The sequence below is a fragment of the Capsicum annuum genome, chromosome 6, assembly GCF_002878395.1.
Source record: "Capsicum annuum cultivar UCD-10X-F1 chromosome 6, UCD10Xv1.1, whole genome shotgun sequence".
NCBI classification, from domain to species: domain Eukaryota; kingdom Viridiplantae; phylum Streptophyta; class Magnoliopsida; order Solanales; family Solanaceae; genus Capsicum; species Capsicum annuum.
In genome coordinates this window covers 225,244,701-225,259,165 of record NC_061116.1, presented here as the reverse complement: position 1 = coordinate 225,259,165, position 14,465 = coordinate 225,244,701, and the positions used below count along the sequence as shown (strand labels likewise).

The following is a 14,465-nucleotide window of genomic DNA, read 5'->3' as shown; positions in this document are numbered from 1 at the left end:
GTTGATCCAAATTGGACTTTATTTATCCACATAAGAAGGGAAAAAGACCCAATAACCTAATACTCGACTACTACGGAAGCCATCAATCTCATCAGGATACTGGTGGAGTAGTATAGGAAAAGAAAAAAGGATTTGCACATGACGTTTATAGATTTAGAAAATGCTTATGATAGAGTTCTCAGGGAGGTTCTTTAAAGGTGTTTGAAGGCTAAAGGTTTACCTATAATGTATGTTAGAGCGATTAAGGATACGTACGATGGAGTCAAAACTCGAGTTAGGACCCAAAGAGAAAATCTTGCGAATGTTTTATTTGAGGGAGCAGAAGCCAAACATGCCTTTAGAACAGTCTCTAATCACGTTTTAAGTACTGCTGGATTCACTGAATTTATATCTCAGCATATACAGTAGAGCGCTAAACACTTCTTAATCTCCGAAAATATATAGGTTTCATCGTTTTTCTCTCCGGCATTTCCTCAAACACAAGGAGGATAGAGATTCAAATGGCGGCGGGGAATAACAATGGCGGCGAAAGAGGGACGAGCAACGAGAATGCATCGACAAGTAAAGGCGCTGCGGTACCTGATAAGCTTGTGATTGGACAGACGAAGGCGGCGCTTCAGAACAATAATCACATCGCCGATGAATGGACTCCGGAAGAACAGTCCGCCCTTGAAGAGTTGCTTGATAAGTATGTTGCTGATTTCCTTTGTTGTTTATTTAGTTTTGTGTACGTGATTGTTATGTTTGTTGAGGCATGTTGCTTCGATATGTGATTTTTTTTGGTTGTGTATCGAGGATTTTGACATTTGATGCTGGTCATGCTCTCATTTGATGAAAAAAGACTGTTTTATGACTTGTGATGTTGTGTGTATATGGTGTGTGGGCGTGGGTAGGGGTTGGGTGGTTGGGTAGGGTGGTGAGTGGTGTGTGGGACTGGTTGGTTGTGTGGAGGTGGTGGGTGTGGAGGTGGTGCAGGGTGGTGGGTGATTGGGTAGGGTGCTGAGTGGTGTGTGGGTGGGTGAGTGTTAGTGGTGGTACCACCCACCCCTGGCCTACCCTACTAGCTGTTGACAAGTGAGGCCTGGTCAAGTGGTTGAGCACCTCCACCATTGATCAGTAGCTTGAGAGTTCGAGTGAGGGTAAGCGGGAGCGCTGTTGATCCTCCTGGTTGTAGGGTGTAAAGAAAGGTTGTTAGCTATGCAACTATGCAACTATTGAATAGTAGAGTAACACTGGCTAAAATCTTTTAAAAAAACAGAAACCAAAGTGAGTAAGTATTGAAATTCGGTTCCAGCTGTCAAAGTTCAAAGCAGAGTGGTGTAGAATTCTAATGGCTCTCCTTGGGTGGTGTGGTAAAAAAGTTGGTAGCTCTTTCACTAGTATTATCAGTTATTTGTTGTTCAATTATTGAGTAATATTGTTTAAAACCTATTAAAAAAACCGAGACCAAAGAGAATAAGTGTTGAAATTCAGTTCTTGCTGTCAAAGACCAAAACAGAGAGGAGCATTCACTAGTGACGGATTATCAATGCTGAAACAACTGAAATATGTGCAACTTTTAGCACAAGGAAAACGCGAAGATACCAAATTACCTTGGAGCTTATGATTAATTCTTATTTGTGAACTGCTCTATATATTTAGTATTGAAGAAACTGGATGCCGAAAATTCAGTAATTTGGATGGGATAAAAATATGATCAAGCAAGTCTCATGGATTCTTTTTGAAAATATTTTGCTACGTAGATCTTACAGTCACATGTAATTTATAGCAGAGTTAAGCACGCTTAAGCCCTAAATCGAGGCTCAAAACGTGTTGAGCGCTTCGCCTCGCCTCGCTTTATGTGCGCTTCACCTTGCTTTATGTGTGCTTCGCCTCGCTTTATGTGCGCTTCACTGTCGTCATCAAGTTTCTAAGGCATACTTTTCCTTGCCAATTAGTCTCTTCTGAGGAGGTGACACTAAACAATTGATATTTTACTTTATCGTAATTGTTTTTCACTTTCTTTGTACATATATTTGTCATTCATGTAATTATTTGTCTTGGATTAAACATAATTATTTGTACTTTTCTCTCCTTGCGCCTTTTTTCGTTGAAGCCCACTCTTTTATTTGCGTTTTGCGCTTTAAGCTCCCAGAAACCTTAGAGCTTTTTTGCGCTTTTCGCTTTTGATACACTGATTTATAGTGAAACAAATTTTTAGTGGCTAATATAGAGATGAATCAATTTGAAGTAATTAATAATCGATAGAGGATCTGTAAAGTTTTTATTGTTCACCATGACGTCTTGGAAAATCTTCTGGCTAATCACCATGACATCTTGGAAAATTTGACTCTATTTGCTCACGTGTTCTCGAATAATACTGCCGCTAGACTATCTCTTTAACTTTTACTTTGGATTTGCTTGGTTTAGTTTGATGAATATTACGCCTAAAATGACAGTGAAATGCTTTTTTGCAGATACGCAACTGAAAACGAAATGCATCGTTATGCTCAAATTGCGATGCAGTTAAAAGACAAGGGTTTACGAGATGTAATATTGAGATGTATATGGATGAGTGTAAGTCTTATGATTCCATATTAGTTTTAACTATTTATTCGCATGGTTGTTAAGAGCCCACTTGTGGAATTCTACTGGGTATGTTGTTGTTGTTGTATTCACATATTTGTTAAGCAGATGTTATCACAGACAATTTTAACGTTTAAAGCATACTTGTTAGCCTCTCCATAATTGAGATGTTGGTATTAGTTGAATTAGAAGTCTTCCTGACACGCTCCTTAGGATAAACATCCAAATTAGGCCTTGGTAAGAGGTTGGTTTGGAGGATGTTAATTTTATTACATGGTTAGGCTGCTAGTCTTATTCGGAGTCTAGGTGCAATAATGTTTTTTAGAAGACGTTGAACGTGAGAATGTCCAAGATCGAGAGGTTATTTTCTTAAAGCTGATCAATTTAATAGTGGAACCCATGACCGTTCTTGCACAATTGTGCTTTTTTGTGGCACGAGGGACTTAGGAAGGGGGTAGGGGTACAAATCTTAAATTGTCAAGAAAAATTTAAATGGGTGGGCACAAGCTACTGGTGAAACGGATGTGTTCTTTTTATTGTTATCGTGAGAACTTTTGAAGGATCGAACAAAACGGATATCCCTTATGGTTTCTCTGTCTGGAAAAACAATGGCAACTTAATGTAAGAATTTCAGTGTCTAGTTAATTTGAAAGTTAATGATTTGAAGAACATCAAGATGTGGCAGGATGTGTGGCTGTGCGACTCACCTATAATGGAGATTTTTCATGGTCCATATGCTTAGTGATGAACCAGGAGGCCACTGTGACTGATTGTAGAGCAAGGGATAGATGGAACCTGGAGTTCTGAAGTATTTTTTCACTTGGAGATTGAGGAAGTGGCAACCAAGATTTTCCCAGAGTCACAGAATGAGAGAATGATCTAGAATGTGGATTATGGGTTCATTACAGTTAAATAGAATACTAAACAACACAGTTAGAAGCAAACAATCGCCACGAGAGAACCTTTTGGAACAGTTAGTCATCATTGGAAGTAGTATGTTTCACTTGGATTGCCTTACACTGAGCTTCTCTAACTCAAGCAAATCTAAGGAGTGGAATAGATGCTTTTCTGTGTGTATACATTGGAAGATTCAGAAGACTTTCTGCATCATACGGTGTCTTTCCAAATTTGGGGCTATTTACCAACCTTTTTTTGAGCATTTATTTGATATCCAGCAACTAAAGGTGCAATCGTTTTTGGAGAAATCAAAAGATGATAAACAAGCATCTCAAGGCAACATGGGACACCATCCGTCGAATGTATGATCTGGTCAATGTGGAGATATAGCCATTCTTGATGGTCTCAAGGCAACCAGTGTCAGCTGTTGTATTACGTATAGACACTTAAGGGTCATTTGGTAGGAGGCGCTATTAAAAATAATGCATTAATTAACTTTGTGTATTACTAATACTTTGTTTGGAACATTGTTCCAACCTATGTATAATTAACACTCCGTTTGGTACTATGCCATGTGAAACTAATGCATGACAAATCATGGTATTAGCTACGCAGGGTCCTTAATGCATGCATGTGGAGGATATAATATGGTTGAAGACACAATTACCGCTCAAAGCCTTTTCCACATCCTTTCCATCATATTTTGTGAGGATATTTTTGTAAACGATTTTTTTTTTTTAAATTATGCAGTGCATGCTATTTTTAATATACCAAGTCAAACCGTGCATAGGAAATAATCTCAACATAACTAAACCAACATTACTAATACACCCCATTCAACAGTATTCTTATACACCCTATCAAAGGACCCTTACAATTTTTGGCTTTTTGGTGGTAGATGGATAGTGTGAATCATTTTATCACTCTTTTGGACTATATTGACTTTTTGCAGTAGAAAAGAGCAACCGTTAACACCATTTTCCACCAAATTTTCTTAATGTATATTACTCCCTCCGTTTAAAAAAGATGACCTAGTTTGACTTGGCTCGGAGTTTTAGAAAATAAAGAAGACTTTTGAATCTTGTGGTGTTAAATTAAAGATATGTCAAATGTACCCAAAATGTCCTTCAATCTTATGGTCTTAAACTTGCCATGTGGAAAGTTTAAATTAAAAAGTTGCTAAAAAAGGAAGGGGTTATTCTTTTTGAAACGGACTAAAAAGTAAAGTAGGTCATTCTTTTTGAAACGGAGGGAGTATATTAAAAGCACGAAGCTTTAGCGAAATGTTTTTTGCCTTTTTATTCTATAAAATAGATTATAAAAAATAGATTGTGGCTTGGTGGTCAGTGAAGTTGGTTGAGAAACCTGAGATCTCATGTTCAAAGTCCAACCTAGATAAAAATACTATGTCATTTCTTCTTATCTATTCTAGTCTTGATGTGTGGCGTTACTTGGTTCTGTTGCTGGTGGGAGGTGACATGTATCCCACGAAATTAGTCGAGGTGTTTGAAGCCGACCCAGACACTACAGTTATAAATTTTTTTTTTTTATATACTAAATACATCATTATTTTTCTTTTGATCAAGTAAAAGACTTCATTGATACTAACAACGCCATCTTGGCCATATACAAAAGATATACCAAAGAAAATAAGGGATTGAAGACTTATTATTTTGTTGAGCAAAACTCGTCTCCATCTCTTCAAAAGATCTCATATTTCTCTATTTCCAAATGATCCACATCAATGCAAAAGGAGTAAGATTTGAAACCTTGTGCCTTCTTTTCCTAGCTTAATTCTTCCAGCTTAATAACAGCTCCCTCATAGATCTTGGCACCACCTAAGAAATGCTAAACCAACTAAACATAACTATCATAACCTCAAGGCTAACTTGCAATATAGTATAATTTGATCCACATCCTCACATGCCTTCTTGCAAAGGAGACACCAACTTATACGGACAACCTTTCGTTTGCTCAAAATTTTTGTCGTCAAAATCACCCCTCCAACAGCAAACCGCATGAAGAAACAGACCTTCCTCAACACCTTAGGAACCATACTGAATCCTATGGAAAACTGTCATCGGCCCTGATCAGAAGCTTCTCGTAAAAGGACCTGATAGAGAACACTTATATTTTCCAATTCCCAACTCAAAGCATCGGGGTCCGTAGACTGACTCACATTTCTTGTGAATCAAAGAAAGCATTCTCTTAAGCTTGATCACCTTCCAGTCTTGGAAATCCCTCCCGAACCTCAAATCCCAAAAGACCCATCCCTTTGTGTCCCCCTAACTTGCTGTGCAACAAATCTCTATGACAAAGAGAGAGATCCTATACAAAATTTGGAAAAGCATTCTTTAACACCAAAACCCCCACACCATTTTCGGCCACAAAAAATTAACTCTACTTCCAATCCAACCTTAAAGGAAATGTTCTCGTAATTTATTGCTTTATGATCCACGTTTTAATTGTTGATCTAATTCTTTTGTAGCTTAATACTTTTTTAATGTCTGTTTGCAAATTGCAACTTTAATCAGACTGATCTTTCGGCACCTACATTGCACATATATGGCAAGTTATATAGCCCATCATTTTGTAAAAAATAGCAATATTATTAATATATGCTTTGAAATTTTATATGAATAAGTAAAGTAAAAGTTTATGGGAAATGATCAATGTGGTTCGTCATATATAATTTGTTTGTCGAGATCAAAATGATTGAATATCATCTGAACTTGGGACATTGAAAAATATTTAATGCATATGATAAACAATAGATGATTGGATACCCCTCTTGAAAGTGCAACGAAAAGTTATCTGTGTGAGAAAATGTGTGGCAACCAAACAAAGTTAGCTTTTTAAATATCCAATTCTCAAGATTCCAGATTAGCTTTAATAACATGAATCTAGAAGTCTAAATAGAATGCAAGAGCTTTAGCAGTAAGTTCATCCCCTCATCCCCTGACCACTCTAGACAAACAAAGTATTTATGTCACATGGGAAAATCATTAATAGTTACAATTTTTTGGGAGGAACATAGGTTATGAACTTAAATAGGTCATCTGGGTAGGTTCAAACAATATTCAATCATCTTGACCTCGACAAACAAGTTATCATACGTCGATCTACATTGATCATTCACGTAATATTTATACTTTATTCTTCCATGTGTCAATTATTTTCTCAAACTTCTATTTTATTAATATTGATATTATCGTTCAAAACTGGTATATAAATTTGGAAATAACAACCCATATATCAATAATTCTTTCCAAAAATCATGGGATAAGCCTTAAGAGTTCGGGTGTGAAAATTAATTATCTTTTATTCAAGACAAATGGCTTAGCTAGATAGCCACCATGGTAGCTGGAGATGAAAGTTTATCTGAAAATCATCGCAGTCATTCTAAGCGAGTTGTTGACTTGAATATCTATTACCTGCAACAAAAACTATGGAGTAATAAATTTATTTTATAGAAGTAAGGAAAAGAGATGGAAGGAAAAGAGCGAAAATGACGTGATTAACAAAACATAACTACATAGTCAAAGACAATATTTTACATGTGGTTTGTGATCAAAATAGTATGTTGGTAACAAAATCTAGGATAGGTGAATGGGAAGATACTACTATGAATTAATAAACTCACTTTATTAGTACTCCAAACTGCATAAACTGGATGTGTTATCATCAATTACTCGAATCATTTAGATGGAGAAAAAGTTGGGAATATGAGAATCAAAAGACAGAATAGGGGGCTTGGTAAATATGCTCTTCTACCGTGGTGAAACTTCACTGTTGTCCTCAATTACCCTGTGCAAAATTGTCTTTGAGATAGATGTGTATGTGACAATTGACACTGTGCATCTCCTTTCTCAAACAATGTAGGGTTAAACGGTTGTGTATTTTTGTTTTTGGGTTGTTGTTGGCATGCATTGTTTTTTTTCTCTTTAAAAGGAGTATTTAGGTTTAAATTATCCGTCTTTTTGATTTCATAGGCAAGCCAATTAAATGAAATAATTTAATAATTATGACAGTTTTGAATAAAACATAAAAGTTCAATAATATTACTAATATCAACAAAAATATATTATGGATGTATAACTGTCCTCGGTGAATTTTCTTATTTTGGAGCTATCAAATCAAAGAATGGATAATATTCAGTCTATAACTAAAAATCACCATAAATGCATATTTAGATGCTAAAAGAAAAACCTTAATAAACTCTATGAACTTTAAAACAAAAGAAAGTATTTCTATTTTTTCTCAAAAATTAATAGGAACTCATAAGGAAAAAAGAATCAACAACAAATAAAGAAAAAGAAAGAAAAGAAAAGAAGAAGCAAAATAGATAAAGAATAGAAGAGAACTAATCTCCAGGCTGTAAGCATCTTAAATGTAGAGGACAAAATAGCTCTATAAAAGTGTCTTTGGTTAGGCTCGATCTAGCGCCCTGCGGGCAGAAAATTCAGCACTTGGCCAATGGCACCAAATGACCATTTGGTATATTTATACTATTTCCTGTATATACATGTATATACACACAGTTTCAGTCGACGTGCGCAAGTGCCATGGAACCCATTCCCTCCTTGGTAGATCCGCCCCTGCTTGTTGGATCACATAGGTCATGTTGTTGTTGTAGTGATTATAGTACATTATTTTATACTCACTGACGTGAGTACACATTCAACATGTGTAGTACTCTCATTTAGTGAAATGTTATTCACCATTTTTACCCTTTAAAAGTATCAAATTGGACATTATTGTAATTTTTTGTTTTCCTAATTTTTAAGATATTTATGGACTAAAATTTTATTATTAAAACTTTACTTATTTGGACAATGTAGATTGTCCTAATATTTAAGACTTTAAAATTGATTCTGATTTTAAGACATATAGATCCTTTCCTTAATTATGTCTCATAACTTTAAGGGGTAATCTCCAAGTTTCAGTATTAGTAAACATATAAAATAATAGTTGATAAACCTACAAAATAATAGTTGATCAGAGTTCAGATAAGTAGAAGAAAAAGAGTAAGGCAACTGCCGTTTCTTGATTGTGGAGCAAGTTTAACTTTTCTTTTTTTCCCTTAATGTGGTAAAGTCACACTAATATAATGATTTCGAGAAATATACAAGAGAATGTAGTAAAAAACTGTAAGATAATGTAGTAAAAATCTTACATCTATCTATATATCTATATATTTTCTCTCTCTCTGTCTCTCTCTTAGTGAAATGCCATTCACCTTTTATCCCTCAAAAATGGATTTCACGTTGGACATATTAACATCTAGATTTTTTCTTAGTATATGGAATTTTAAATCAACTAAATTGTGCATTAAGTTCGTCCTTTATTTGTAATTTATAAAATTTGTAATATTAAAACCTTGTTTAAATCTTTTCCTAATTTACGTTATATAACATAACAATTTTGTAAAAAAGAACTAAAAATGTCGAAGTCCACAAAGAATAAGAATTGACTATTACTAAAGTTTGGGAATAAATAGTTGAAAAGTCACATCGCGTTCTAGCTAGGTCTTTTCCTCTCTTAGTGCATACTAGCTTCACTGCGCCGTCCAGGGGGGGAAGAGAGCACACCTCCCAGAAGGCACTCATGGCACAGGATTCAGCGGTGCATGATGGGAATGAACAACGGATGAAGTGAGGCAAAGAGTTGACTATAGAGAATGCCCATGTTTCGGGGCAATTGGTAGGGGGTGTGGATCATGGAACCATGGTGGAGAAATCCAGTGTTGGAGATGCAGAGGCGTCAGCCTCATCAATGCAGAATGGTGAGAACCAAAATGGAACAATTGGTGCAAGGGATGCAAACAAAAGTTCAGGAAACATGCTAGAAATCAATGTATCTATACCGGCTTTGAGCCAAATTGAGACGCCAGTGAAATTGAGTGGGGAAGAAACACCACAATTGATGCAAGATAGGGTGGAATTGGTGGAGAGCGTTAGTAAATTGTCGTGGGCTGATGAAGTAGAAGCGTCTCCAGAACTTAATTCCAAGGGTTCCGCCTGGGACAATTTTGACATTGCCAAGGTAACTAATGCTGGTTTCAAACTTGAATGTGTAGCACCTGAAATCTATGATGATTCACCTGTATGTGAAATTGATTTAAAAGATATTAGTACATGAGTTTTATTGGAAGAATGCTATGTTCTGGGGGCTTATCTTCCATTTACTATAATGAATGGGTAACATATGGTGGACAATTTGGAAGAAGAGGAACTCTAGGTGTTTTGATAGTACAGAAAATAGTATGCAAAAGTTCAAGCTTAACAACTTTTTGTTATAATGTTTTTTGTATAATAAGTTTTGCTCAAATGATACTATCTCTACAATTGATGTTCTAGATTCAATTTAGGAAAGAGAGTTGGATTTGAAGTAACTGTTGTAAATATGGTATAGTACAACCTATCTATTGTTTAGAGATATATACAAAGTTACCAGTTTAAAAAATTGGCAATGTGAAAAGACTGTGGGGGGGACATGGGATTGACTAGGTCTCTATGTTAAAAAAGGGTATTGTGCTGGTTAGATTTGATACTAGTGTGGGGAGAAGTAGGTGTTACAAGGGGGATTTACTACTTCGATGACAAACCTGTTATTGTGAAAGCCTGGAATCCAGACATGATGTTTTCTAAAGCGGAATTGTATACTATTTCAATACGGGTAAAGCTTCCTGGCCTGGAATTTAAATATTGGAGCCCAAAAGGCTTAAGCAAGATCAAGTATAATTGGAAAGCCTTTAATGGTGGATAATCACATAGAAAAGAAATAGGACTAAGCTTTGCCAGATTACTTATTGAGGTGAAAATGGACACCCAACTACCTGATAAAGGCGTTCTTTAAGAACGGGAAAAGACTGATGACGGAACAGAAAGTGCAGTATGATTGGAATCCCATCCTTTGTAAATTTTGTCAGAAATATGATCATGATGAACAAACTTGTAGAGCAAAGAAGGTATTAAGGCATTATAGTAGGAAGACTACTCCTAGATGTTTAAGGAAAATAGATTTAAATAATGCATATGACATGGCACGTTAGGATTTCCTGGAAGAAGCCTTGAATGGCTATGAGTTTCCTATACCATTTGTTCATCTAGTAAAGGTGTGAGACTTCTGCTAAATTTACCATCAAATTAAATGGAGAGGGTATGGCTACTTTGAAGGTAAAAGGGACCGAGGCAAAGGGGATCCAATGTCTCCCCTGTTGTTTGTACTTGTGATGGAGTATTTGACTGGATTCCTCAGAACCTTGAGAATGAGTGAACTGCCTGAGTTTATTTGTAAGACTACTAAACTCACCCACCTATTATTTGCTGATGATTGATGCTACTGTGTAAGGTTGATCTAAGATCTATCCAAAGAATTAAGGAGGCCATCAACCATTTTAGTACATTTAACTTGGAGATGTCCAAAATTTTCTTGGCTAGTACCGAGGAAGGCCTCCGACAGAGTATTCTAGATTTGATGGATTCTCTCTAGGATCTTTGCCTGTTAGATAGCTAGGATTGCTGGAATTCAAAACAGTTATCATATGCTGGTCGACTGCAGGTTATAAATGCTGCACTGTTTTCCATGTACAACTTCTGGGGGCTGTCTTCATCCTAATGTAGAGATTGATAGGAAATGCTGTGAGTATCTATGGGGGAGCTCAGAAGGCCACATGAAAGTCTCTTTAGGTGCTTTGGCAAGGGTTTGCATGCCTAAGAAATTTAGAGGGCTGAATACTAAAGGATGTGAATTCTGGAATGTAGCATCCTTGGGGAAACTATTGTGGCAATTAGCTTCAAAGAAAGATGTATTATGGGTGAAATGGGTGCATGAGGTCTATATGAAAACATGTAGGAATATCTGAGAACACTGTCCATCTCAGGACAATAGTTGGTATTGGAAGAAGTTGAATGGCTTGAAAGCAAAAATGGTTAAATGGTACAGAAGGGGCACTTACAGGCTAAATGTTAATGGCATTTATTCAGTGTCAAACAGCTATAATGACATGCTGGAACCATGACTAGACTAAGGGAGGCTGAACTGATTTGGAGCCCTACTACCTTGACAAAGGGTGATATTGTGGCTAGCATTTCAGGATAAGCTGCGCTCACTGAAGAGAGGCTGATGAGAATACATATCCCTATAGAAGGGAACACTGATTGCTGTTTGTGTGATTTGGAAACTATAGAGACCCACCAGCACCTATTTATAGACTGAAGGTGGATCACCGAGGTAAGGGGAAGAATGATCAATTGTTCTGGAATTCCACTTCCAACTAGGAATTCTAAGGATAGTATGTGCTGGATCAAAAGTAGACATTGGAGACATTTCAGGAGACAAATAGCAGCTGTGATATGTGGAGAACTGATTTATTATACATGGAAGTGACGGAACTGGAGATTGATTGTAAATACTGAGTTCATAGCTAATATACAAAAAACCAACAGAACTTAGAGAGGGTGAGCATGATTGCAGGACCTAGGAGAATTATAAGCTGCCAAGTTTTGCTACAGTGAATTTGTAAATAGAATCATTTATTAGTATTTTTGGCTGTTTTTTTTCTGTTTGAGGTCTAGTATGATTCAAGACAATCTTCCTGGAAAGGGGATTTGGATTTCTAGATTCTCTTGGTTGTAAAGTTTTGGTTTATTTTGGTAAATATTCACAGTTTATTGCCAAAAAGAAAAAAAAGATAAAGTTGGGAATATTGATCAGTACTCCTTCAATATGTAGGTTTTTTGACTCCATGCCTTTTGCTTTTCAAATATATATAATGTCTAAATCTCTTTTCAAAAATTGCTATGGCATTCTTGTGAGATGCGAAGAAAGAAGCTATGGGCTGATCAAAGTCTGATTTAAACATGTGTGGTTTGAATTTATGTTTTTCATTAATATTTTATTTTAAAATTTTATTCTATTTGTGTTTACATTATATGTTTGAGGATTTTTTTATGGAAAAATTTCTTCCTTTGTTGATTTAGTTAACATAATCAATATTAACCATTTTCCAGTACTTGCACTTTTTCTTTAATTTTTGTTTGATACTTAAACACATTTTATATTAATATTTATTTGATTTTTTTAATTGTATACTCGTCGATATAAGTACACACGCAAAGTACACTCTTAAAACTAGTTATAATTTAAGCCAGCTTACTAATAAGAAGCAAAAGAGAAATGGATATTCATTTTGAGTTCGCAGGTCCTGCCTTCCTTGAGCAGGGTTGCTTTTAACCTCTCCAAAAAGGTTTGCGTCTAGTTTAAATGTAAATTCCATGAATAGCAGAGTGCTGTGTGGGTACGAATGTGGAAATTACTGTATAGTGTATACTGTACTTACAATAATTTGGTTTGAGAAGCAGGAAGACTTTACAATGCATTCTTTTGGAGATAATCAGTACTTTTCCCAGTTATGGATAATAACTACGTTTAACTGATCTTTTCCTTTTTTTTCTCTTTGTTGAAGCAGAAAAAGGGGAAGCAAAGGAATGATCATATTTCAAGGAAAAATAAAGACAAAAAGGTGTGTTATCTAATTGCAGAACACGGTTCTCGGCCTTCTCTAATAGATACTTAAGATAGGGTGTTTTCATTTAGCAAGTATCTATTTGTTGGACAAATGTTCTTTGTTTCAACATACATCCATATGTAGCCATATTCCCTCATGGGGCAGTGATACTGCTACTGAGGTTTAACTGAGGTGCGTCTGCTCCTGGTTTAAAACATCCATATGGAGCCATGACCCATATTGATCTCATTATGTAGAATTCATTGATCTTATATTTTGTCATCATTCATTCTTCAACTTTCTCAATCTAATTTCTTCTTTTGATGTGAGATCCACGCCATTTGTGAAACTTTGATGTGATTCAAATCTTGGAAGCAGATAACTGTATGGGCATATGCATGTGACATAAACAAAAAGACTGATGTGCTTACACAAAATGAGCAAGCCTTCAATTAATATGTGAAGACCCAAAAAGGAGGCTTGCTATATAGCTGACTTTAGTTTTTCAGAGACAGACGTATGTCTTCTGTTGTTTTATTTTACACACCCTTTTAGCTAAATCCCATCAAGTATAGGGGCACTTAATATCCTTCAAGTGCTGTATATATATAGTTGCCTTTTAGTAATCCTGGATGATTACCTTGTGTAATCTACTACTTTCAAACAAATGAAACAAATATTCGCTTGCAGTCCTTATTCATTCCAAAAAGGAAAAAATCGATTTACTTGCAGTCTCAACTTTTGACAGCTATGCTGTACATTGTATTGGATTTTGAATAATAAGTTCTTTGGCATGATTCCCTTGTTTTTCGGTTTTAGGAAAAACTTACAGATTCCTTGCCAAAGTTAACTCATGTTGCTAATCGCACAAATGGTCCTACCTATGCTCGAGCTGTTATGCCAATGGACAAGGATGGTCGAATTAACTACCAAGGTTGGTCCTTATGCCTCTGATTCCACTTTCAAAAGATCAACTGAAGTTTGAGAAACTGATTTTTAACCTGAAGCTATGCTGTTTGGAGCTCTCTGCTTTTATTTTTTGCACTCAGAGTCTAGTAGTTCTTACTTTGAGCCGGTGGTCTATCGGAAACAACCTCTCTACTTCCTCGGAGGTAGCAGTATGGACTGCGTACATCTCACCCTCCCCAGACCCCATTCTTGTGGGAATACATTGGGTATGTTGTTGTTGTAGAGTCTAGTAGTTCTTCCTGGAAGGGCATGTTAGAGGAGGTCTACATTTTCGGGAGGATGAAATGAATAGAGATGATAAGCTTATATTCTCCTCTTGATGATCATAACCAAATCACTGAAGAGGTTCTGATAACTATCATATAAACACTTGTAGAAAGTACTTCAATTTGAGCCGTCCTGTGTAGATTTATGTGGTTAATGGTTTAAATGAATAATATGAACGCTTTTAGATATTACAACGTTTTTTGAGGTAATCCTTTATTATTTTTTGTTCTTCAGATATTGATCACAACTACAGCCA

The 14,465-nt window shown here is 36.0% G+C and overlaps 1 protein-coding gene across 2 annotated transcripts in view; it reads left to right on the top strand.

Annotated features, from left to right (window-relative positions):
• The first annotated feature begins 223 nt into the window (after positions 1-223).
• Positions 224-14,465, top strand: part of LOC107875382 — a 20,506-nt gene continuing 6,264 nt past the window's right edge. For both annotated transcript variants that reach the window (XR_007056852.1, XM_016722090.2), the window contains exons 1-4: positions 224-688; positions 2,457-2,556; positions 12,935-12,988; positions 13,793-13,907. Coding sequence is in view for 1 of the 2 variants with exons in the window: in XM_016722090.2 (XP_016577576.2) it covers positions 501-688; positions 2,457-2,556; positions 12,935-12,988; positions 13,793-13,907 (457 nt within the window). In the remaining variant the exon portion in view is untranslated. The remainder of the gene's footprint in view (positions 689-2,456; positions 2,557-12,934; positions 12,989-13,792; positions 13,908-14,465) is intronic.